The sequence below is a fragment of the Phascolarctos cinereus genome, unplaced genomic scaffold, assembly GCF_003287225.1.
Source record: "Phascolarctos cinereus isolate Bilbo 61053 unplaced genomic scaffold, phaCin_HiC Scaffold_726;HRSCAF=1367, whole genome shotgun sequence".
Taxonomy (NCBI): Eukaryota; Metazoa; Chordata; class Mammalia; order Diprotodontia; family Phascolarctidae; genus Phascolarctos; species Phascolarctos cinereus.
The window spans coordinates 320,531,258-320,558,248 of NW_027556098.1; the positions used below are offsets into that span (position 1 = coordinate 320,531,258).

Consider the following 26,991-nt stretch of genomic DNA (forward strand, 5'->3'; position numbering starts at 1 on the left):
AAAAATAGAGGAAAAAATGTAAAGACTGCTGACAGACTGATGAGGTGAAAAGACATGAAGTTGGGAAATCTGGTTTCTAGTCATGGCTTTACTTTGGGCATCCAAATTCTTTTTGCCTCAGTATCCTCTTCTTTTGAATACTGACAACGGTATTTGCCTTGCCTATTCCTTGGGTTGAACAGAAGCAGGATGTACAGGGAAGAGAGCTGGACATGGAGTTAGGAGACCCAGGCTCACGTCATGATTTCTGCACCATGTGACTATGGGAGCTACTGCCTTAGTCTCCTCTGTATACCAGGAATGACACTCACTGGGCTGCTGAGAGGGAGTTCTTTCTAGTGCTACAGTGATGGAGTTAGAGGGCCACTTCAATGAGTTAACACATGGGAATTCTCTAAGGAGGAGTGCTATGAAAAGGTAAAGGCTCATTCCTCTTCCCTGGACTTCAGGGTCGTCAAGATAAGGACTCAATGTCCACCACCTCTCAAGGGAGGGGACTAAGAGGGCCAAAGAGGCTAGATGCCATCACCATCAGTGCTCCCAAGATGCTTGGCCTCTCAGCAGAGGAACAGTCAGTGAGCAATGTGCACAATGTTGCAATCTACCAGGATGGAATGAGTACACAAAAGCTGGAGTGATGATGAACTCAGTAATAAGGACAACAAATGCTACCACCAAGGATAATGCCTGGCTGGTAGGCCCCCAGCCATCCTCAAGACTGGAATCCTTAGCACAGCCTGCCTGCCAGGTGGTCTTCCAGGCTCTGCTCGAGGCCCTGTGAGGAAGGAAAGCTTCACTGCTGTCCAGGTATCTGGTCCCCTATGAGGTGGCTCTTCCTGTTAGGAACATGTTCTCATCATGAAGCCTAAATGTGCTCCTAGTTCTGCCCTCTGGAGCCAAATCTAATCCCTCTTCCATGCAACAGCCCTTCTATGAGTTCTTGTATTCATTACTGCACTGGACCCACATACACTGGAATAAGTGAAGAAACATGGAGATTTCATTGGTGTAGCACTTCCTCCATGAATGCGGATCAAAGCCCCTCCATGGTTTCATTACTATCTTCATAAAATGCTTTGGTCAAAAAACCTTCAACCCTTGTGGTGAGCCTCTCTGCACTTTGCGTGATTGGCCCTCAGAGGACACACATTCCTGCTCCCGGCTTAGTCCTCAAAGCCTTTTCCAGATTGGTAGGACCTTTCCTAAATGGCATGGTGGTTAGAGCACTGAGCTTAGGAAGATCTGAGTTCAAATCCTTATTCAGACATTTATAGCTGTGTGACCCTGGGTAGTCACCTTATCTCTCTGTGCTTCAGTTTCCACATCTTTAAAATTAAACGGTTAGACTCAATGGCCTGTAAGATCTCTTCCAGCTCTACATCTACGATCCTATGATCAATGCCACAATGAAGCATCAGAGACTTTCATTGTAGCTTGTAATATTCCCAGGGGAACACATGTCTATTTGATGAAGAAAGAGACACAGAGAGGTTAAATAATGTGCCATGGTTATAAAACTATTGTCAGAGCCAGGGCTAGATTCCAGACTTCCTAAATATTAGTTCAGTTAGCTTTTTCTGCTAAACCCATCTCTATAGGAAGGCTTCCTGGAGGCAGGTTTTGAGTCAGTTTTTGAAGGCAAATGGAGTATGGTAATTGAAATTCCTCCCCTGATCATCTCTATTATTATTAAGGATCATTTATTATGGGCCATCTATCTACCACGGTGTAAAGCATACCAAAAATTTTTTTCCCAAGTAGAAATGGACAACATAACATTAACATCAACAAGGTTCTCCAGAATATCTGAACAAACAACGACTAACAAATTAATACTGGGAACAAGCCATGGCTCATATGCCCTTTACTGGGTGGTAAAAGAGAGAGGAACTACTAGATAGGTTAAGCATGATCAAGGGTCATCTACTTCCTTTCTGCCTCAGGAATTACTCAGAAAAAGCCTGATATAGATCACTATACTAGAAACAGAAGGTTCCATGTTCTAGCCAACTACCTACCAACACATTGCAAGAGTTATTAAAAAAAAATTATCACATCTTTTGACTCAAACCTCCACATTATTTGGAATATAGCCATGATTTAGAAGAGCCAGCCTCATGTAATGAAAATAATCCTTGTCCAGGAGTCAGAACAACCAGCTTCAAGGCCTGGCTTCATCATCTACTAGCTGTGTGACCTTGTGCAAGTCAACCAGCACCCTGGGGCTCTGTTTTCTGGACTCTAAAACAGGAATAACAAGATTTCAATTACCAATTTCATAGGGCTGTTGGGAGAAAAAACAAGACATCCTAGAGAAATGTGAGTATTGTTCACTCCTCCTAAGAATACTATCCAACTTGGGAGTGATGGTGTTTTAGAGGGCAGACATGTAGACTCACAAATGATGTGAGGAAAGCAGAAGCACAAGATTAACAGAAACATGAATTGCACCTATAAAACAGAACAACACAGGCACAAATTTGGGGGGAATGGGCAAAGACAATGAAAGTTGAAACATAAGGGAATAAATGATAGCTTACAGAAATCTGTGTTAGGAAGGTCTTTTAAAAAAAGTTAAATTAGTTGTATTTATTTAACTACTAAATTATAAATTTATATCAAATTTTTATTATTTTTAAAATTATGTATACATATAATATATAATATATAATTATAAAAGTTACCAAACCAAAGATCTATTTTCAACATGTTGCTACAGAAAGAATGAACAAAGACTCAAGAGTTAGGAGACCCAGGTTCAAAATTCTAGTTCTGGCAAGTTGCTGAACCTCTATAGCTTCAGTTTTCCTCATTTATAAAACAGGAATCAAAATATTTCCTTGCACTTGCCCAGTGTGGTTGTAAGGAAAATGTGAGATATTACTGGCACCATAGCAGTGGGAAGAAATGATATTAATGCTGGATCCTTACCATCGAGTTTGAGAGTTGAGACATCAGTGTAGGAGCCCCATTTGAGTCTGTTTTTGTACATATGCCAACGTTCTGTTAGACCGACGGATTCAGAGTCAGAGAGCTAGGTTTTAATCCCAGTTCTGCTACCTCCCCTGTGGGCCCTTAACTGCTCTGAGCCTGAAGCTCCTCATCTGTACAATTAAGGGACTGGATTAGATCAGTGGTGTCAAAATCAAATGGAAACAGGGCCACTTAGTGAGAACCATAGTTAGAAAACCACAAATTAGCATTATCTATGTTGTATCGCATTTTTATTTAATTTGTTTAATACTTTCCAATGTAATAAGCATTTGCATAATGCCTACCACATGCCAGGCACTGTGCTAAGTGCTTTATAAATATTATCTCATTTGATCCTCACAATAACCCTGAAAGGTAGGTGCTGTTAGCATCCTCATTTTACATTTGAGGAAACTAAGGCAATCATAGGGGAAACAACTTACTCAGGATCACACAACTATTATGTGTCTAAGGTCAAATTTAAACTCAGGTCTTCCTGACTTCAGGCCCAGCACTCTATGCATTGAGTCATACAGCTGATATCTAAGCTATCTATGCTATGATTCCAAGTAAACAAGTTTCACAGAATGATGTACTTAGGCAGACTTTACCCTTATATGTGTAATATACAAATCTTTACCTGTAGCTTTATATGTATATATGTGTAGTTTAAAAACAAGATAAGGAAGATACTTACCATGGCTATAAAAGGACCCAAAGAAAGGGCAGAAACAAAGCAAACAATGAAACCCAGGGCAATTAGTCGGAGAAAGCTGAAACTGCTCCATCTGACAGATCCACCTACAAAAAGAAACATTATCATTAACAAAGGGAAAGAGATGTCATATCACAGCATACACTAAAATGCTGCAACTTGTACTAAAATTATCTGTGTGCTCACCTTATCTCCCCTACTAGTCTAGAAGCTTCTTGCAGGTGACAGCCATGTCTTATTCATGTTTGTCATATCAGACACTTAATAAACATCTTCACAAAGCTTTTCATGATATCTCATTTGGGTAATGACGTTTCTCAGTCAGTTAATAAGTATTTAAGTACCTACTATGTGTCAGGTACTGTTCTAAGTGTGGAGAATACAAAGGAAGGCAAAAATAGTCCCTGCCCTCAAAAGTTGAAAGTTTAATGGGGGAGACAACATGCAAACAACTATTAACAAACAAATATATACAGGATAAACTGGAGATCATCAAGGCCAACCTGTGTGGGGCTTTAAATGCTAAATAGAGGATCTGACATATGAGCCTGGAGGCTTTAGGGAGCCACTGGCGTTTATTTAATAGAAGGGTGCAACGGTCAGACCTGAGCTTTTGGAAAATCAATTTGACAGCTGAAAGAAGGATAGACTGGAGTAGGGAGAGACTCGAGGCAAAACCAAAAGACCAGCCAAAGTTCACTGTGGTGATAGAGCTGTGAGGTGATGAAGGCCCACACCAGGGTGATTGGCAGCAGTAGAGGAGAGAAGAGGGCAGCTACACGAGATGTTCCAAAGGTGGAATTTACAGGGCTTGGCAACAGAACGGATAAGGGGGCGTAAGAGATAGTGAAGAGTCAAGGACGACAACTGAGTTTTGAGCTTGTGTGACTGGGAGGATGGTGGTGCCCTTAAGAGTAATGGGGAAGTTTGGAAGAGGGAAAGTTTGGGGGAAAGGTAAGGAGTTCTGTTTTGTACATTTTAAATTTAAGAAGCCCATGACATTCAGTTTGAAATGTCCAATAGTTGCTAGGAAAGATATAAGCCTAGAGGTGACTAGAGAGGTCAGGACTGAATAAGCAGTTTTGAAAATTACCAGCACAGAGATGGGAGCAAATGAGGTCACCAAATGAAAAAGAACAGAGTGAGAAGAGAAGAGGGTGAAGGACCTCCCATTGCAGAGCTATGTTCTACATAGAGTCTATATTTTTTAACACAATTACTACATGAATCATATAATTGAGAACTGGAAAAGACCTCTGAGGTAATCTAGTCTAAACTCTTCAGTTTACAGATGAGGAAACTGAGGCTTGGAGACATTAAGTGACTTGAGTAGGGTCATACAGGTTATAACCCACATAGATGGGATGATGATGGTGATATTTCTTTAGTATTTTAAGGCTGGCAAAGGTTTTTGCATGTATTATTGTATTTGATCCTCACAACAACTGTGTGAGGTAGGTACTATTATTATTCTCATTTTACAGATGGAGAAACTGAGACTGAGAGATGTTAAGTGGCTTGCTCAGAGCCATACATTTATGTAAATGACTGAGGCAGGATTTAAACTCAGGTTGTCTTAACTCCAAGTACAGTTTTGTATCCACTTGTCTATCTAGTTACTGGGATTTGTCCAAGGACCTCTGACAACAGATCTAGTACATAATTTTGTATAATTTTACTACCTATGTCTTATCCTCCTACTAGACAGTAAATTCCATGAATGTAAGCCTCAAATTTTATCTCAATTTCTATTAATATTATTATAATTAACTGGAAGTTATCTTTATTATTCAGCGATGCAAGGCTTACATAGCAGTTGCTTTTCCATTTCCTTTTATTTCTTAATTTATTTTTTGATTACATTTTAAGTTCTAAACTGTCTATCTCCTAATTCTTTCTCTGGAAGCATCTTCCTTCATAGATCCTTTGCAGTTGATTTGAGTATTTATAATATTCAGAATAACTTAGCTGTTCACAGTTATTCTCTGAACGATATTGTTGTTACTATAAACAATGTTCTCTTGGTTATGTACAAATAATACTTCATTCTTTCTTTCTTTCTTTTTTTTGGCAGGGCAATTGGGGTTGAGTGACTTGCCCAGGGTCACACAGCTAGTAAGTATCAAGTGTTTGAGGCCAGATTTGAACTCAGGTCCTCCTGACTCCAGGGCCAGTGCTCTATCCACTGCGCCATCTACCTGCCCCACTCTTTATTATTTCATGCAAGTCTTTCCATGTTTTTAAAAATCAACCTTGCTCATCATTTCTTATAGCACAGTAGTATTCCATTTACCTCAATTTTCTTCCTCCTCTAGGACAGTTTATAAGTAGATACCTGATGTTTACTGTTGTTGAAATGAAGCATGGCCTAATGGAAAGAATTAGAGGATTGTCAGGCCTGGGTCTGCTATTTAAAAACAGTAAAAATGATAATGATAGTAGCTCAATCACCACTTTTCTCAGTCAATCAACAAATTGGAAATTTATTAAGTGCTTACTACCTGCCAGTCCCTTACTACCTGTTCTAAGCACTGGGGATATGCAAGTACAGTACTGTTCTCTCCATTTTACAGATGAAGAAACTGAGACTCAGGGGTTTCATATGCCTATATATAGTAACAGTTCAAGCTCACAACTTAATGAATCCTACAGAACAATTACCATTCATGTGAACCTGGGCAAATCACTCTGAGGACCTTAGTTTCCTCTAGATCATCTCTAATATGCCACCTAGTTCCAAAATTCCATTTTTTCTCCCCTGTAACTATATTCCAGTTCCCATGATACAGAGGCGACAGAAGGAAGAAAGAGTGGATAAAAAGAGCAAAGAGTAGGTTGAGAGATTAAGTCCTGCCTGCAGGTAAAGTCTAATTCCTAGGCCAGAAGAAGTCAGTAAAAACCAAAAACCAACCCCCCCCCCAAAAACCCAATACTGATGGCTTGGAAACTTGCCTGGTTTATCTGCGGTGAAACAGTAAGATCTCAGCAAATAGATGCCATAAGCTGGGGCCACATAAAGGTAAATGTGCTTAAAATGCAGGAGAATGGCAAAGAGAAATGCTCCTTCCAAATGCCTTTTCTGGGAGATTTAAAAGAGAAAAGTCACCTGAATGTGTGCAGTAGTGGTTGGTGCAGTGTGATTTTAGTGGGTGCAGATTATGATTAATACCTTCTCAGTAGCGCAGAGAATCCAATCCCCCTCACTCCCTTTCCATGGCTGTAAAATGCCTAGAAGAGTTTACTCTGTACTGCTTATCACTGTGGTATCAAGTCTGGGGGACACGAGAGAAGGGAAACCATCCTGATGGCTGGGGGTATCCAAATGGCCTAACCCACAGAGGAGGCCTCCGCTGCAAGGAGAGTGGAAAGGCCCATGGTGAGGTCACACCTAACATGGTATTATTAAGGACCCATTACATTCTGTCTTTTCATCCTTCTTATTCTAGATACCGCCTGGCTGGGACCTGACACCAGTCACTAGCTCTGCCCCTCCATGCTGGTGCTTGCCAACCTTGCCCCCTGCTGTGAGTGCTCCAGAATGGATTTTCCATTCTCTTCCTCCTTCAGAAGTACCCCGTCCTCTACAGAGTCTTTTCAGATTTCCTCAGACAGAGATCACCTTGCCTCATTCCTCCCACAGCCCTCTGTAACCTGCTCATGCCCTTGCCAGGCTGTGTTTCTATTACAGCTGGGTAGGTGTCACATCTCCTTTCTGAGGATATAAATTCTTTCAGGGCAAAGATGACACTTGATCTTTGCCTAGCACACGGCACTGATTCAGAGGCAGAGAACATTACTAAACAATCTCCATAACCACCTGAAGCCCAAGGACTAGACTGGTACCTCGCTATGTTGGGAGTGAACTGAAGGTAATCTTTTTTTCCATTCTTTTTAACAAAGTTGATGGTTTCTAAAAGAGACATAAGTTAATATTCCTGAAACTCAACAGAGTTGTAACATGTGACAATGAGGCTTCTCATTTATTCTCACTCTCCTGTCAATCTGATCAAAATAATATGGAGAAGTACAATAGAGAAGAAACTGGCAAGCTTCCAATTCTCTCTTCACTAACTTTATGATTTAGACTCATAACCTAGTTTTACAGTCAAACCGTTATATTTATAAAAACAACTTTAAAAAAGATAGCTTTAACACTTTGTAGGGAATTTGGATAGGAAACCGCCAGGGTCTTGGTTTCTTCCAGTGTTCAACATCCCCTGAAGATGCTGAATGCGAAAGCAGCACAGGATCTTAAATCTGAATACTACACTATCAATGCTCAGGACCTGCCCTGGCATAAAAACCCTTTGTAGTTCAAATTCCTCTTCTCAAAAATGAGGAGTTGGTGCCAGTCTGAACATTGGGAAGGATAGCCATTAAGAGCTTTCCAAACTTTCTTGAATCCACTGACTAAATTTATTGAGCTTCCTCCTTACTGGAGCCTCTAAGAGTTAAAAAAAGACTTTTGTGTATTTAAAAAAGAAAAGAAAAATCCATTTCCATGTCCATTTTGTAGTTACCTGAAATAATCGGGCAATTGAAAGCAGCATTAATCCAAATAAAAAACCGTTGTACTGAAAGTGAATATCTGGATTTTGGGTTAAGGAAAAGTAGGAGAGATCCTGAATTCAAAACGAACTGTGCCATAATGCCCAAAATAATGGAGAGGAATATGAACAGAAATAACACAGGCTTTTAAAGATCATCTTAAACACAAAACTATTAGTAAGTATTGGACTTAAACCCAAGAAGACCTGACTTGGAGTCCTGGCTGACTAGTTTGTGTCTTATCACTGGGATGGCAGAAGAAAAAGTACTGGATTTGGACCTAAGTTCAAATCCTTACTCTGCTCTTTATAGACAGAAAACCCCCCAAAACAGTGTGACCTTGGGAAGGTCACTTAGCTTAGAGTAGATGGTGATTTCTAAGGTCCTCACATCTCTAATTCCTATGATCTCTCTGAACCCCACCTTCCATTTTTTTTTTCCAACATAATCTTTATCACAGGTCTGTAGTAAGGATGATGATGCTTTGTCAACTGTAAAAACTATATAAATGTGAGCTAAGATTAACTCTACTTTCTGAATTTCCTTGCAAAACATTTTGAATTCTGGCCAATTATCTGATAAACTCCTTAGATTTCAGTTCAGAGAAGAAAAAAACAAGGAGTCTCAATTCTGACTTTCTTAAATTCAGCATCAATAGATTTTGACTTGTCAAAGTCAAAAAGTATTTTCAGATTAATAATAAGCCTTTAATACACAAGTTGGCACAGTCTCATTTGACTCTTTATATATGGCCTCTTCAGATGCTTATTTAATAAATTTATATCATCATTTCTGCCTCCCATACTGTCCTCAAACTTACTGTTTCCTTCTAATTTCCATATTTTAACTGATTTGATTTGAAAGATCATTCCACTTGTCATTCAGTTTTGAGATTACAGGTTGGCCCACTGTCAAAACCTTACAGTGTAGTGGAAGAACTGGACTCAGGTGGGAAGATCTGAGTTTAAGATACCCTCTGCCCCAGGTAACACAGCTGGTAAATGGCAATTAACCTCTTCTTAGACTGATCACTCTCTACGGTAAATCACTTAGCTCTTCCCTTTCCTCTGGGCTGATCTAATAATGATAACAGCATGGGGACCAGGATGTCGAAGCAATTGCTCTCCTGGAAAATACACAGGAGTCAGGAGGGACACACTGAACAAAATTTCCCACTTTTTGCCAATGGTTTTAACAATTATGCCTCCATTAAGTCCTCCTCCAATGAATGATCATGGTGTGTAAGTTGCCCTGGAAGGCTAAGCCAAGTATAGCACAAGCTCTAGCAGGTCCTCCTCAGTGTGGAAAACCTTGAAAATGGAACCAGAAACAGAATGGCTTTCAACTGGTATCTGAGGAGTAACCTATGTAAACACAGATAAGCTCCTAACCAAAGAAGGGTTAGTCACAGCAATTTATGAAGACTCTGTTTTTCAGCAGTGTTTGACTCTTTGGGATCCCATTTGGGTTTTCTTGGCAAAGATACTGGAATGGTTTTCCCATTTCCTTCTCCAGCTCATTTTATAGATGAGGAAACTGAGGCAAATAGGGTTAAGTGACTTGCCCAGGGTCACACAGCTAGGTGTCTGAGGTCAGATTTCAACTTAGGAAGATGAGTCTTCCTGACTTCATGCCCAGCACTCTATACACTGTGCCACTTAGCCACCCACTGCTAAGGAGTGGAGAGAATGGCGAACTGCATTAATGGAAGGAAAGCCCAAAACTGATTAAATCAGGGAACCTTTAAGTATTAAACTGTGACATACGAGAAGCAAATAGACTGATTTTGCCAACACAAGCAAAATTCAGAGCAAAATGACTGCCTTCACAGGAAGGCTAAAATGCCACTCACACTAACAAACCCTATGGTGGTGTAGAAAGGGAGCTGAATGTAGAGACAGAAGAGACATGGTTTGAATCCTGCCTCTAACACTTAACAGATGTGTAACCGTGGGTAAATCACTTAATCCATCTGTGCCTCAATTTCCTCAGCTGCTGAACGAGACTAATAATACTTAAACTACCTATCTCACAGGGTTGTTGCCAACTTTAAAAGTGCTATAGAAGTGTTGTCTATTATTAACAGTATGGCACAGCAAAAAAACCCCAGGATTTGGAATCGGAAGACCTGCATTCTCTCTTGAGGCTGCTAGTCAAACCCTAGGCACACAACTGTATGGACTTCCCTACAATGAATGAATCTCTCTAAGCCTTAATTCCCTTTCTGGTATAATGAGGGCACTGGGTTCCATGATATCTAAGGTCCCTCCCAGCTCTAGATCCATAACTCTATGGATTCTATTTCAAAGGTTAGATAAAAGCTAACAACTGATACTAATAACCAACGTAGAAGAAAACACATTATTTTTAATCACAGTCAAATGCAGAAAAAGTAGCTCCATTCACTGTAAAATTTTGGTCCACACAGGAAATCATACAACTAGAGTTTTGCATTTAGATGCTGACATTTTACTTGCTATAGAATTAGACTCTAGCCTCACCACACATTCTTCAGCTCACATTTCTACTTCATTTTAAAGCTTACATTAAGAGCTTTCTTCATCATTTAGGTAGAGAGCTCAGATATTATCATCCACATTTCAAGCTGAGTTGCCAATGGCCAACTAGCCATTAAGTGTCACTGGTGGCCTTGGATCCCAGGTCTCCTTGCCTTAAGGCCTTAAACCTCATGTAAGGGGCCAGTGCAGCAGGGATACAATGCTCCTGACACTACCTCGTATTCCTCTCGTCGAAAGAACCAAAATATCTCTAGTGTACTCTTCCTCATAGTCCAACCACTCTTTGTCCTTAAAATTTAAAGACTAACTGAGAAGGGAAGTTTGTGTGTAGCTCTGCTCCAACAAGATAACATGGCATTACAACAGGATGACTCCCCTTCAACCCAGAAGGACAATGCAGGGGAACATCAGCAGGCCTCGGGACTGGAGAACAATATTAAGAGCTTATGTTGAGACAGCACTTCATAGTCACACTTTCCTCATGACAGCCCTGAGCGGCGAGGAGTACAAGTATTCATTATCTTTGTGCAGCGGACAAATCTAAGGCAATTTGCCCATGGTCACATAGCTACTAAGTGGGAGTTCAACTCAGACTGACTGAAATAAAATGCAGCGCTCTTCCTGCTGACAGCTAATCATAATAATAACAACTTATTAAGCTATATTTATATGCTACTTAGAGTTTGCAAAGCATTTTACATGCTATCTCATTTGATCTTCATGACAATCCTGGGAGGTAGGTGCTATTTATCTCCATTTTACAGATGAGAAAACTGAGGTTCAGAGTGGTTTTAAGTAGCTTGCCCAAAGTCACACCCCTCCAAGTCCAGCACTCTATTCACTATGCCCCACTAGATCAGAAGTTTTGACCTTGGACCTCTTCAGCCCACTTGACAGCAGGAGGAATACATACCCGCTCTACTTGCATTAGATTTCTTAATAAAATTTTAGACATAAACATAATGAATAATTACTATATTTTTTGGTGATGAGAGAAAACTGAAACTTACCCAACCCTACTAACCCTCAATAATCCAACAGAAAAAACTCAAATTTCACTATGATCATCAACAGAAAGTATTAATCTTATACCCAATGTGTGCATAAGATAAGTGAAGAAAACATATACAAAATTAAAAGGATATGGTCCACAATTAGCAATCCAAAATTCCATAGAAGTAAGACTGAAAGAATAAATGTTGGCTTCTCTGTAAGTTCTTTCCCAGCTTTTTTCCCCTCTATGCATTTGCAGCACCTACAGGAAAATATTCGGAAGGAACAAGGCAGAAATATCAATGACTTCATTATTATAAAGACAGGCTATTATTTTAGAATTTACAGGATGATAGGATTTTAGAATTAGAAGGAAAAACTTATGGCAACTCATATTTCTGAAAAGCTTTTGAGGTTTACTTCCTTTCAACAATCCTGTGTGGACAGTACAAATATTATTATTCCTATTTCGCAGATGAGGAAATTGAGTGATTTGCCCAAAGCAATAGAGTATGGAAATGTCCAAATTCAGAGGGGAACTCAGATATCCTGACTCTTAAGTCTACAACTGTTTCCATTATACCTCACTAAATCTCAGAGATTTTCCAGTCCAACTTCTACCCAAATCATAAATTCTGAACAAGGAGTCAACCAGCCTTTAATTAATTTACATTTAAATGCTTATATGGAAACATAAATGCTTAAGAGGTAGCCTGGCATAATGGAAAAGTCACTGGAATTGGAGTCAAATAATCAGAAAATTGAAGAGCAATAAGAGATTTTAGAGGTCACTTAATCCAACCTGTACGTGACCAATAAGAAAATATCCAGTCTTTGCTTGAAGACTTCCAATGAGGGGAAACTCACTGACTTCTGAGGTGGTCCATTTCAGTTTTGGATAGGTTAATTTTTAGAAAGTTTTTCCTTATATTAAACCCAAACTTTCCTCTTTGCAATTCCACCTATTACTCCTTTATAAACACCTAAGACAGCTATTATGATGTCCCCTCTGAGTCTTCAAGTTAAGTATCTCTAGTTCTTCCAGCCAATTCCAGGAACTGAAATCAGCTTATATGTTTAAAATTTATAGACTCAACTCTGTTCCCAGGACGTTTGTCCTTTTCAGTACCGTAGCACATCTCCTGTTCTCCATGATTTTTCAGCAATGAGCTACACCATGACCTTTGAAAGATCACTTGACAGAAGTTTAGTGATCACAACTATCAGTTTTTTCAGTACTCTGGGGTTCCGTTCATATTTACATAGAGAAAAGAGAAGCAAAATAAGACTTGAAGAGTTACTTCTTTTCTCCACCAACTGTTAAGGCCCACCCCTCTGAATAGGGTATTGTCAAATCTCTTCTTAGTTGAGTTTTCAAATCCCTTCTTTGACATCTTCCTTTGCCCAGTAGTTTAAAAAAAATGTGTTTTTCTATACTATATTCTACTCCATATATCTCCATTTAATCCACATGCATAAAAAGACTATATAAAATGTCTTGCTAAGATCTAAGCATTCTATTCTACATATGAGGTATTCTATTGACCTACCAGTTTGGTTACCTATCCCAAAAAGGAAATAAGATTAGTTTGGCTTGACTGGTTCTGGATAAAGCTATACTGACTTTTCATGACCATAGATTCCTCACTTTCTAAGTGCTTACAAATCATGGAAATACTATATTCTGGAATTCTACTAGGAAAAAGACAAGCTCCAACACCAAAGAAGAAAAAAGAAAAGGTGCCACCATCTCTTCTTTGCTCAATTCGTGGGGAATGTGAGTGTGAAACACTGAATGTACTATCAGATTGTCTCTTCCAGCTCTTCATCTAAGATATGATGCTCTAACGATACACTGGTTTGTTTTGTCAAACCGTCTTCTTTTTTATTCTTTGTTAAAGAGTATGGCTCTCTGGGGAGGGGAAAACATGAATGATAGATTTGGAAATGCAAATGATATCAATAAAAGTTTTTAAAAGTCAAACTCATAGGTCTATAATTTGTAGAGTTCACTTTGTATTCCTCTTTGGAGAAATGGGACATCTGCCCTTCTTAAGTCCTGTAGCATATGTGCCATTCTCAAAACCTTTCAGCAATTACCAACCAGCTCAGCAATCCCACGTAACTGTTTTTTCAGTACTCTAGCATGTAGTTTGTCTGGGCCAGTGCATAGATGGCAATATTCTTGTGGCTTTTCATTACTTGCTAACCATTTTTGTTCTGTTCTTTCTCAACTAAGGACCAATTTCCTTGCAAGAGAAACAGAAACAAAATAATAAGAGTTGAGTAGTTTCCTTTCTCACCATTTTCTATAATCTACTGTCCACCTAAAGCAACGATCCTGTCCTTTCTTTGATCTTTCTCTTACCTTTAATAAAAGTAAAACAAACAAACCAACCAGCCCTTACTGGTAGACTTCTTACCAGCTTCTGCTTTTTCTGTGGCTTAGCACTCATAACACAAGTTTCACAGGACTGTGTTACTACTTGTATTCACTCTTTGTTACTTCCCTTTACATCCATTTTCTCTACATATATTTTTAAAATCTCAGTTTGTTGATGGATCTCTTGTACATCCACACTGGTTTCTTTAGAGAGTTCATACTTTTCTCTCCTTAGTGGAATACTTTCTGCATGTGAATTCAGAATTCAATCTTGAGAGAACTTTTATTCGACCTGAATCAACTTCTTGTGTAAAATATTAGGCCAGAGGTACCAAAAAGTGGCCCCTAGGCTGCATATGATCCACTACACTGCCAAGTGTGACCCGTGCCAGATTAAAAGATAATGGGGGCAGGGAGAATAAATAAATAATACAAGAAAACACAAATAACATTAATATATGGTTTTCTAAGTTAAGAGGCAGCCCACAGAGATCCAAATGTATGGTTTAGTGGTCCCTGAATATATCTGGGTTTGACAGCATTGTATTAGGCATTAAGTCTTCCTTATCTTTATTTTGAACCCTTGGAAATCTGTTCTATCCAAATCTAGGATGCACATAAGACTATGCATAGCTTTTTACTCCTTCTCTATCATGAAATCTATGATACAGTGGTCACTTGCTTCCAAAATTCCTGTATTCAACAATTCTTCCTTAAACAACCAGTTTCTCCTCGTTAATGAAGAATAGGTCTTATTGATTCCTCTACCTCAAGGTAAGTCACAAATTTATGAACAGCTCCACTCTTTGGTGATAATTTGGGGAGATTTCAAGAAGATATAGGGATAGCTGAATCCTGGGACCTGGGTTCAAATATCAGGTCTGTTACTTTCTACTTGCATGATCTGTGGCAAATCATTCTTTTTATTAGGCTTCAATTTCCTGATTTGGAAAATGAACTACATGATTTCTAAGGTCTCTCACAGCACTCCTTTCCTTTTTTCTATTGATTGGACACATGGAGGCTCAAGGGTGATTTGAAAAAATGACTTAACACGTCCAATTAGTCAGTAATAGAGCCCAAGAAAGACCTCAGAAACAATTCTACTCTACCTTTTCTAAGCCATGTTGCCTCTAATGAATATTTTCAACATAGACCTCTTTTATTTTTAAACTAACCATAAAATTCTAAGAATTTGGAGGGCACAGTATGTTTCGTATCTTCTTAAAAGTGAAAATGTGGAAAAACAGGCTATCATGGGCTACTTTACAGTTATACTGACAAAATTAAGAACAGGACATACTGTCAACTCTTGATTATCTGAATAATATCCAAGTCGCTTATCCTTGAATGTAGAATGGATTTTTGTGGTTGTATATTCTAGAAACTTATATGTTTCAAACAAAATAATATTAAATTTTGGAGGCACTATACATTAACTTAATTATTTCCATTTTCTCCTTTGCTCAATTTATCCTAACTGTTGCGTAGAATAACATTTAAAGTTATTCAAGGTACAAAGGTCAGTACAACTACTACCTTCTCCATGAAAGCATTCCCTAGATCCCTCTAGCTAGTAGTAGTATATGACTTTTGATTTCCCCTTTTCATTATTCACTCATATTCTATTTTGCATTATAGCTAGCTGTGTATCTGTCTTAGCTTTCTTCTAGACTGTAAGCTCCTTGAGGGCACAGACCATATTTTATTTATCTTGTTTTCTTCCCCAGTGTCTAGTATAGGACTTTACACATAGTAGGTCTTTAAAATATCTGTTGAATAAAAATGAATGAGTATTTGCTGTCTGACGTACAATTTCCCAAGGAGGTAATCAAGATCTTTGGTTTAAATGAAATAATAGCTTGTATTTACATAGCGTTTTAAAGGTTTGTAAAGTATCATACATACTTTGTAATAACAATAATGATGATGATGATGATGATAATGATAGCTAACAATTATATAGCATCTACTATATGCTAGGCACTGTGCTAAGCTCTTTTTATAAATCTCATTTGATCCCCAAAATAACCCTGGGTGGTAGAAGTTATTATTATCATCCCCATTTTACAGATGAAGAAAAGAGGCAATGGGAGATTAAGTGGCTTGCCCAGGGTCACATAGCTAGTAAGTGTCTGAGGCTGGATTTGAACTCAATTTTTCCTTGGCTTCAGGCCTATGGCTGTAACCACTGTATCACCTACCTGCCTCAATCTCACTTGACTGAAGAAGGTTCAGACCCCACTCTCTTCCAGCTACTGAGAGACTGTATATTGTGCGGTAATTTCATAAGTTGAAAGGAAGATATCCCTCTAAAAAGCAGATGATGTCATTAGCCAAAGTAGACTGTACTTCACTTGTTCTTTTCCTTTGTCGTTTTCACTATAGTCCTCCATTAAAAAAAAATTCTTTTCCAGGAAGAGGCTGTATGGCATACTTGGAAAGGGTAATAGGTTTATAATTCTAACCTAGGCTCAAATTCTATCTCTGTTACTTACTATGTGTCCTTGGGCTGGATCATGGGTAATTTCCCTTTTCTGGGCCTCTGTTTTCTTCTCTGCAAAATGGGGGTGGTGGGAGTGTACTAGATGTTTTCTAAGGTCTCTTCCAGCTCTGACATTTTACACTTGAAGCTGAGATCAAACACTAATAATTTTCTTTTCTTAGACTTTACACAGCACTTCTTCCTCTACTTCTTTTAAGTCCTTGTGATTTTCTATTTTGAATATCATTACCTGAGTTTGTGTCACATCCTTCAACAGCTTGTTATTTTCACTTACATCTGATTTATTCAGGCAAATGCCTAGAGCAGGGCCCTACACCAAATACAAATTTGAGTCTTCACAAATTTTTTTTTCACTTCAACTACAAGCTCTGCATAATATACCACATAGTTTAGAATTTCTGGAGCTCTTGCTGCCACAGGAACTTTGTCATTAAAACATAAGACATTAGAACAAATTAAACCGTGAAACACTATTTTTCCCTCCACCACACAAGAATACAATCCTTAGACTTACTCATAGACTGCATATATAAAGAGGACATCTGTAAAGATGACAGAAAATCTCTGGAAAAGGACGGTTCTAGGACTGGCATAATTCAAGTTCTGTATATTCAGCATCTCCGGGTCAAAAACTTTGGCAATATGTGACAAAGCATATTCAAACCATGCAAAAAATGGAGGGTAATCCAAAGTCCACTCTGAAGTTGCCTACGGTCAAAGGGAGAGAGAACACACACACAAACGCACACTCAAAGTCAGAGATGAAAGAAATAAAAACGAAGTGGAAATCTTTTAAAAATACATCACTTTAAATCAAACTACCTTCAAATAGGATATAAACCAATACAATGCAAGCCCCTCATAGAGCCAAATGCAAACGCCATTTCCTCCAGGAAGCCTTCCCTGATCTCATTTAGTGACACTTTCCCTTTCAGACATCCGAGTACTTGTTTAGTACCCATGCACATCTCAAGCAAAACTGTGCTGTTGTAACAATAATCTTACATCCACAATATAGGGCATTTGTAAGATTTGTCAAGAGCATTCTCCTTCTAACTCTGTGAGGTAAGTAGTATAAACATTATTTTCCTCCTTTTATAGGTGAAAGAACTTTGTGGCCACTGTGACCTGACCACTGTCACAGAGCTGGTAAGTATCTGAAGCAGGGTTTGAACTTACTTCTGCTGACTCTAAGTCCAGTACTTTCCACTCTACTACACTTTCTTACACGACTTATGTTGACCTGTGCCTTACCCCACAACTAGACTTTAAATGCTGTGAAGGCAGAAACTATATCTTATCCAAACTCTGTATGGCTCCCAGTAACATCTTTAACATTCTAGGACCCTATGACATTTTTAAAAATTGAATTTTTTAAAAACTGATTTTTAGTTTTCAACATTCACCTCTGTAAGATTTTGAGTTCTCAACTTTCTCCCTCTTCTTCTCCCCCTTCCCTAAGACAGCATGCAATCTGACACAGGCTATAAATGTACACTCATATTAAACATATTTCCACATTAGTCATGCTGGTTAAAGAAGAATTAGAACCAAAGTGAAAAACTACGAGAAAGAAGAACATCCCCCTCCCCCAAAAAAAGAGAAAACAGTATGCTTCTATCTGCATTCAGACTCCATAGTTCTTTCTCTGGATGTGGATAGCATTTTCCATCATGAAGATCCTTGTCTATCAAAGTTGGTCATCATACAATGTTACTGTTATTGTGTATAATATTCTGGTTGTGCTCACTTCACTCAGCATCAGTTCATGTAAGTCTTTCCAGGTTTTTCTGAAGTCCCCTGCTCATCGTTTCTTATGGAACAATGGTATTCCATTACATTCATATGCTATAATTTATTCAGCCATACCCCAACTGATGGGCATCCCCTCAATTTCCAATTCTTGGCTACCACAAAAAGAGCTGCTATAAATATTTTTGTATATGTGGCTTCTTTTCCCATTTTTTTGTAAAATAGAATTTTAAAAAATTATCAAGAATTTTTCTGCCACCCACTTTCCCTCTCTTTGAAAAATTAAACAAACAAACCACCTTTTAACAAATATGAATAGTCAAGCAAAACAAATTTCCACACTGTCCATATCCAAAAATGTATGTCACTTATGCACTGTTGGTGGAGTTGTGAACTGGTCCAATCATTCCAAAGAACAATTTGGAGCTACGCTGACAAAACTACTAAATTGTGCATACCCTTAAATCCCATGACAATGCTACTAAGTCTATGCCCCAAAGAGATCAGAGAAAGACCCATATGTATAAAAATATTTATTACAGCTCTTTTTGTGGTACAAAAGAATTGGAAACTGAGGAGATGTCCATCAATTGGGGAATAGCTAAATAGGTTATGGCATAGGAATGTGACAGAATTCTATGGTGCTGTAAGAAATGACGAAAGGATAGTTTCTGAGAAACCTAGGACAACTTGTGTGAACTTATGCAAATAGATAATCAATTTTGAAAGACTTGGGATCTTTGATCAACACAATGGCCAACAACAATTTCAAAGGACTCCTAATGAAACATGCCATCTATCTCCAGACAGTTAATGGACTCAGTAAAAACTGAAATGTATTTTCTGTTCTTTCTTTCTCTCTTTTTTTGGACGTAGCTAATACAGGAATTTGTTCTGTATTACTACACATACTGTAACAAATTTTGTTTTTCTTGCCTTCTCAATGGGTTAGGAAAGGGATAAGGGAAGGGAAAGAATTCAGAACTGAAGGTAAAATAAAACTGAATTTTTAAAAAAGACAGTGTAAGTTTCAGAGTCGTGTTGAACTATATTGATATCAACAAATTGCTTGTTTTATGTTTATTAATTTAATTCTATCTTGTTAAAATGCTGAGGGTTTTATAGAAGATATTTTGTATGTTTCTTTTTGTTGACAAACTTAATTTGTTTAAATTTACAGTAAAAAAAAAGGTGTATATACTTCCAAACTGTGAAGAATGGTCATAGAACCACAGGTACAGGATGTCATAGGTTTAAGATCTATATGAATACAACCACAAAATACTGTTTACAGAATTAAAGACAGACCTAAATAACTACAGAAATGCTAATTGCTCATGGAGAAGCAAAGGCAACATATTAAAAAAGACAATGGTATCTAACTGATTATCTCTTTTAGGGAACAAAGTGGTATATTAGTACCTTAAAAAGTTTAATGCATGTAAAGCAAAATAAGTAGAACCTGAATTATATACACGTTACTTACAGATATATAGTTTATGTTAACTCTAGCTCTCTGTGTATGTGTGTGTGTGTGACAGAGAGAGAGAGTGAAAGAGAGAGTATATGAGAGAGAGAGGAAGAGAAAGAGAAATAAGAGATTTTGGACATTCTTACTATGGTTTATACTGTGCTCAGTTAATGGTTCTGATCTCACTTTGTAATCAGGGCTATTCCAGGTAGTACCCATGGTAATGTTTTACCAAGTGCTCTCTTGATGGTCATTGGTGTACTCAGGGGTCACCTTTGACCAACAGGTGGGAATGTTAATGAATATTCAGGGGTCCCCTGAACTTGTCCTTCTGAGTTGCCATATTTTCCAGAAACAGAAGACACAGAGTACGCAAGAGGCTCTGAATGTGTCAAGGATGAAGGCCCTCTCTCCCCCTAAGCTGCCATAATTTGATGTTTGTACCCCAAGCTGGACTCCCTGTATGTCCTTGAAAAAGAGAAAAATGACAAAAGTTGTAGGAGCTGCAAGAAAACAGGCATATGAAGGCACCGTTGGAGCTATGATGGCTCCAGTAGTTGTGTAGGAATTTGGAACTATGCTCCAAAAGTTACCACCAAATGTATGTGCCCTTTGACCCACCTATACTTCAACTTGGTTTATACCCCAAAGAAATCAAAGAAAGAGGAAAAGGACCTATATGTACAAAAATGTTTAAAGCAGCTCTTTCTCAAAGTAATCAAAAACTGGAAACTAAGGAGGTGTCCATCAATTGGGAAATGGCTGAAGAAACTGGTCACTTAATCTCTCAGTCTCAGTTTCCTCATCTGCAAAATGAAGATAATAACAGCACCTACTTCCCAGGGTTTTTGTGAGGATAAAATGAGATAATCTTTGTAAAGCACTTTGAAACCTATATAAATGCTAGCTATGATGATGCTGATGATAAAGGAATGCAATGGAATAATTGTGCTATAAGAAAGGAAGGTAATAGTTTCAGAGAAATTTTGGAATAACTGTGAAGTGATAGGAACTGATGCAGATTGAAGTGAGCAGAATTAGGAGAACAATTTATATAATAACAACATTTTCAAGGCAAACAACTTCAAAAGACTTAAAAAATCAGGTAAGTGTAATGAACAATCATAATTTCAAAGGATCTATGACAAAACACAGTACCTACCTCCTGAAAGATAGGTAATGGACTTAGGGTACAGACTGAGACATATAGTTTTTGGACAAGGCCAATAAAAGAATCTGGTTTACTTGATTCTGCATATTTGTTAAAGGGGTTTGGTTTCGCTCCTTTTCAATGCGGGAAGGGGGGTACAAAAGAGAGAAAATACATATTTGTTAATCAAAAATTTTCTTAAATTTTAAAATATACTACAAATGACCACACAGCTGCCTTAGGGGATATCTAATCCAACTGCCTGATTTTATAGGGTGAAAAGAGCCCTACAGTCGGAAGTGAAGTCCCCTGGGCCACCTCTGAGAAGAGAAGGTGGTTTCTTGGGACAGCCTTAGGCTTCTTTAAAATAAAGATGCCAAACACAGGAATACATAGAAGGGCAGTGAGGAAGAAGTGTTCTTCATGAAGGCTAGAGAGAGAAGGCAAACTGAAGCCCAGAAGAGTAAAGTAGCTTACTCAGTCATGCAGTTAGTTATTAGCAGCATCTGGACTAAAACCCAGGCCTCCTCATGTGTATAACATTGCTTTTTCCACTACAAGCTATCATACTTCAACCATAAAGTTCAAGGACAGTCCCCCTTATCCAAGAATGAAGACAGAATGCAAAATGTTACTACTCTTCCATTTTTTTTTTTTGGTGAGAAAACTGGGGTTAAGTGACCTGCCCAGAGTCACACAGCTATTGAGTGTTACATGTCTGAGGCAGGATTTGACTCTAACCACTCCACCACCTAGCTGCCCCTAATCTTTCAATTTTATGAATTAAGAAATTTTGAAATGATTTATTCAGTGATTTACTCAGAAGCAGAATCCTGAAAAGAACCAAATTAAACTTTTATTTTGTTATTTAATGGAAGAGAGACTGGATAACTAGAATAATGAAGGAAGTTGAATCCATGTCAAAAAAGAATTAGTTTAAGGCACGGGAGTCTGCCTGGCCTGGAGAAGAAAAGACTTGAGAGGATATAAAAGCATGCTAAACAGCAGCACATAAAGGGAAAGCCTACTGACTCCAAAGTCAGAAGACCTATTTCAAATTCTGCCTCTGGGGCTTAACTTGTGTGACCTTGGGCAAGTCATATAACGTCTTTGGGTCTCATTTGCCTCATCTGTAAAATGAACCAACTGGACTAGATTCAGGTCTCTTCCACTTCTAAAATTTATGATCTTACACAGATATTTGAAGGGCTGGCATGAAGGAATTAGAGTTGCTCTGTTTGGCCCCAAAGTGCAGAAGCAGGAACTAAACTTAAAAGTTGCATGGAGGCAAATTTAGGCTTGATGTTACGAAGAAATTTCTAAAAATCTGTCAAAAGTGGAATTGGCTGTCTTTGGAGTAAAGAGGTTTCCTCTCACTGGAAGTTTTCACATAGAGGCTCGGTGGCCATTTGTGGGTATTCTTGTTCAGGTATGAACTAGAGATCCCTTCCAACTCAGAAATTGTGAGGTTCTGTAATTGAATTAGGTATTCCTGGAAACTATTTTCTCCTTATTGATGCATATTTAGGTTGTATCAAATCCCCCTCTGGAAGAAAGATAACATATGCTTAACATTAAAAAACAAAACAAATTTTACCTCATAGTACCATTGCGATACTGGTAAGCTGTGAGTGATGGCAAGCCAGTTCCTGTGTACTTCAAAATCTGTAGAATAACTACAAAGCAGACAAATAAAAAAACCAACAACAAAACAAAACCATTTCATTAAGAAATTAGATCTATGATAAAGGATCTTGTATTGTACTTTGGTTTCATATTCCCATTATTAAGGGGCTATGATATTTCCTAATATAAAATTTATTCTCCTATAAAAAAGAAATTAATTATATCTATATCTATATATCTAGTTTTACAACTAGTTTTGCAATATAACACTATAACAATTCACTTATCTAAAGGTCACACTTGGGGCAAACTCAACATCCTAAAACCTAATCATAAACCCATGAGTAAGGGGTTTTTGCCTCTAATCAGGCAAAACAACAATCATAAATCCCAGGCATTTATTCCATTCCAAGTGAAGGGCTTTTACTCAAAGGCTAGTCACACTATTTTACACACAATTCTTACAAGCTTAGTTATTAGTTTTTTAGTATACAGTAAGCTAGGAATAAAAAAATCTTGTCGCACAGAGGAGTGTCAGGTGACAGTAAAAGGACAGCGAAAAGGACTACAAAATTAGATATAAGGACTAAAAGCATAGTGGTCTGGGGTTATCTTCATGTTGGAGCAAGCAGGCCTACATACTTCAAAAACCTCTAAAGACATAAGTTAAAAAAAGTTGTATAAGGCTTCAAGTAGGAAGCAGGCCCTTTTGAGGAAGTTAGGGATTCTAAGAGGAAGATGTTAGAAAGGAATTCATTCTACATATGGAGAACTGTTTGTTCAGAGGTATGAAGGCACAGGACAGAGTGTGGTACAGGGACATTAGCTAGCAGGCCAGTTTGACTGAAACAGATGCATGAGGAGTAATATGAAATAAGATTATAAATTCAGGGGGAGATGGACTGTGGAAGGCTTAAAATATGCCAACAATGAGACAGTTGTAATTTACCCTGGAGGGCAACAGAAGTGTGACATGGTCAGATACAGTTTTAGGAATGTCAGTATGACAGATAGCATGGAATCCAATTAGGATGCTACTGCAGTAGTACAGGCTGGAGGTGATGACGGGATGAGCTAGGGTGGTGGTGGCTGTCTAAATGAGGTAGACGGATTTAAGAGATAGATATGTAGGTTGAAAAGATTTGACAGCTCATTAGACGTAGGGGCTGTTGGAAAGAGAGAAAAGTCATGGATGATGCTAAGGCTGCAAAAGACCATCCGAGTCAACACAGTCACATTACAGAAGAAACTGTGGCCTAATGAGGTTAACTATATATACTCGGATCGACTCCAGGGTCAAATATGAACTCTTCTAGTTGGCATTTAAAGCCCTTGATGGTCTGGCTCTAACCCATCTCTTCTGGCTAATTAAAAATGCATTGCGGGCAGTTAGGTGGAGCAGTGGATAGAGCACCGGCCCTGAAGTCAGAAAGACCTGAGTTCAAATGCGGCCTCAGACCGAGTACTTGACACTTACTAGCTGTGTGACCCTGGGCAAGTCACTTAACCCCAACTGCCTAAAAAAAGAATTAAAAAATTAAAAAAGAATGTATTACTCCCCTTCAAGCATCCTACAATCCTATTAAACAAAGATGTTTAATAGACGCTTACTGACTGACTGGATAGTGCTGGAAGTACAGTGCTCTGAATACAGTGTCAGAGCCGGGAGGGACCTTAGAATGAGGAAGGTCAGAGTTGGTTTCGTCTGTAGCCGGGGCTTATCGCTGGCATACAGTAGGAGCTTAATAAAATGCTTGCAGGATTGCACAGAATTGAGGCAATTTGGTGTGGCCGCACTTGGAGTCAAGAAGACCCGGATTCAAACGCGGCCTCAGGCACTTAATAGCTGTGTGACCCTGGGCTTCATGGGTTACTTCACGAACTTCCTGCCTCAGTTTAAACCAAAGACTCGGGACTCGACAGCCTTTCGATCTGAACCCAAGACCTCCTCGGCAAGCGGCACGTGAGGCCAGGGAACACCGGGGGCAGACACTGGCCCCCCCCCCCCCCCCGAGCATGGAGGCTCTCCAGCCCCTCATCCGGATGTCCCTCCCCCTCCCTCCCCTGCCCAGGAGCCAGAGGTGAGGGTGGGGCAGGGCCGCCCCTCAGCCTCCAGCCTTCCCGCCCTCAGGACCCGGCCCGCTCTCCCTCCGAGCCCCTTACTAGGCGGGTATGAGGAGGCATTTGAGCAGAGACACCCCGAGCGCCAGCGACAAGAAAGCCCGGCCGCCGCCTCCGACAGCAGCCCCGGACACCGTCATCGTGGCCCGCTCCCGCTCTTTCAATCAACTTTATCAGCAGCTCCTAAGAACACAAACAGGCGCCCGGGAGCCAGCATGGACGCATGCGCAGAAACGTTCTTCGCGGACTTAGGGAGGAGGGGGGGATGGGCTGCTTTGAATTTCCTGCATTGACCAGCCCCCTCCCTTCTTTTCCTTCTTACCCCCATCCCCCACCTCCTTTCAGCTCCGTCAGAGAAGGGCTCCACTGCGCCTGCGCCTGGGTCTCCTCAGACTCTTGCGCAGTCCCTGGGCAGCAGCTGCATAAGCAAGGCGTCTCATTCTTCTCTGACGATGATTCCCATCCCCTTCTCTACTAACACAACCCCCGCCTTTACGGGGAGATCATAGATTTATTTCTGCAAGGGTCTTTAGAGGCCGTATGGTCCAACCACCTCATTTTACAAATGAGGAAACTGAGGCAAACAAAGTTAAGTGACTTGCCCAGGGTCACACAGCTAGGAAAGTGTCTGAGGCCAGATTTGAACTCAGGAAGATGAGTCTTCCTGATTCTAAGCCCAGTGTTCTATCCTCTGAGTCATCTAGCCCTTCCCAAAGCACTATATTAAATGGAACGTCTAATCACTTTCTTGAAGCTGCCATTATGTCATGGATTGCTACCAGGCATTATTTTAGAAAGCTTAGATCAACTAGCAATGGGGCAGACAGTGCTAGGCATTGTGCTAAGTGCTAAGGATACATATAACAAGCAAGAAGAAAGATAGCCCCTGCCCTCAAAGGAGCTTACATTCTAAAGTGGAAGACAACACCTAAAAGAGAGCTGAAAATCTGGGAGGTGGGTGAAGATACCCACATGGACGCAGAGAGGTCAAGTCAATGGAGTCAGAAGTACAGTAGGAAAAGGAATGAAGCATGACTAGCCTGGATCTATCCCTGAAATGGACTCTCCTCCTGCCCCAAGGAGCTCACCAATGGGAGAAGGCCTTGTCATGGTGGAGGAATGTTCCAAGAGAAGTCTGTAGAGTTAGAGGCACAACCTGTAGGAGAATAAAGAATTATAATCAAAGCTGAATGTAAGTAATTATGTAATTAAATTCATGCAGTCCAAATATATTTTTTTCTCTGATCATATGTGGCCCTGATGACCTTTCTCCCTTGTACTTCTCAGACATTTTATTTTTTTGTACCTCTTTAATGCATTGGCATTATAATATTGTACATTCTTCCCTGCAGTGGCCCTTCTTACTATGTAATTTTCCACTGGCTTCCTGGTGTAATTTTGTAGATGTCAGTACCCTGCAATAAAGCCCCAGTCACCTTATCTTAGTTATAGCTTTACTAGGCTATGAACTCTACAAGATAGGGACCATGTCTTAATTAAAATTTTGTTTTTCCTTCAGCTTAGCATAGAGCTTTGTACAGAACAATAATTTAATAATTTTTTAAAACATTGAAGGAATTTCTGATCACACAATCTAAAATTTAAAAACTTAGATGTCCTTGATATATAGCATTTCCATTTTTTCAACTCCATAAATGTTTATTGAATATCAATTATGTATACAGCGCTGTACTGTAGGGATCAGAAAAATGAGCTCCCTGATTTCAAGAAACTTGCTGTTAGAAAAGCCAGAGGGGAAAAAATAATGTTTTGTGCAAAATACGTATCTTAGACAATAGTCTTTGGGAAGGGATAGTCCTTCTTAGTGGTATTTGTAAAGAAGGTCAATATGGGCCATGCTTTCAGTGTGATGGATTGCTCTCAAAGGAACACTGCAAATGGAAAATTCAAATTCTAGCTTCCTCTAAATCCCTTTGGATAACGTACTCTAGAATATGACACCATTTTAAGGAGGTGGGCTGGCATTTCTATTGAAGCTGAAGACTGCTAAAAACCTTCATAAATAGTTCCCGTTTTCCAGTGCTTAAAGGTTTTTGAAAATCTTTTCTCAAAATGACCCAAGGAGGTAGGTCATGCAAACCTTATTATCTTCCTTTTATACATGAGGAATCTGAGGTTTGTAGCAGGAAAGAGTCTTGCTAGTAAATGACTGAGTCAGTATTCAAGCCCAGATCTCCTGACTTCAAATACAAGAATCTTTCCATTATAGCATG

The 26,991-nt window shown here is 39.2% G+C and overlaps 1 protein-coding gene across 3 annotated transcripts in view; it reads right to left on the reverse strand.

Moving 5' to 3' along the window:
* Nucleotides 1-24,999, reverse strand: part of ALG8 (ALG8 alpha-1,3-glucosyltransferase) — a 43,922-nt gene extending 18,923 nt beyond the window's left edge. The window contains exons 1-8 of one of the 3 annotated variants that reach the window (XM_078156936.1): nucleotides 24,800-24,992; nucleotides 22,608-22,686; nucleotides 17,152-17,345; nucleotides 11,897-12,010; nucleotides 8,209-8,272; nucleotides 6,641-6,767; nucleotides 3,671-3,774; nucleotides 2,932-3,003 (exon numbers count right to left, since the gene is read on the reverse strand). In XM_078156936.1, coding sequence (XP_078013062.1) covers nucleotides 2,932-3,003; nucleotides 3,671-3,774; nucleotides 6,641-6,767; nucleotides 8,209-8,272; nucleotides 11,897-12,010; nucleotides 17,152-17,345; nucleotides 22,608-22,686; nucleotides 24,800-24,897 — 852 coding nt within the window. In that variant the 5' untranslated portion in view covers nucleotides 24,898-24,992. Of the gene's footprint in view, nucleotides 1-2,931; nucleotides 3,004-3,670; nucleotides 3,775-6,640; nucleotides 6,768-8,208; nucleotides 8,273-11,896; nucleotides 12,011-17,151; nucleotides 17,346-22,607; nucleotides 22,687-24,799 lie in introns of all 3 variants that reach the window. The other 2 variants (XM_078156938.1, XM_078156937.1) reach the window with 2 other exon arrangements.
* Nucleotides 25,000-26,991: the final 1,992 nt, after the last annotated feature.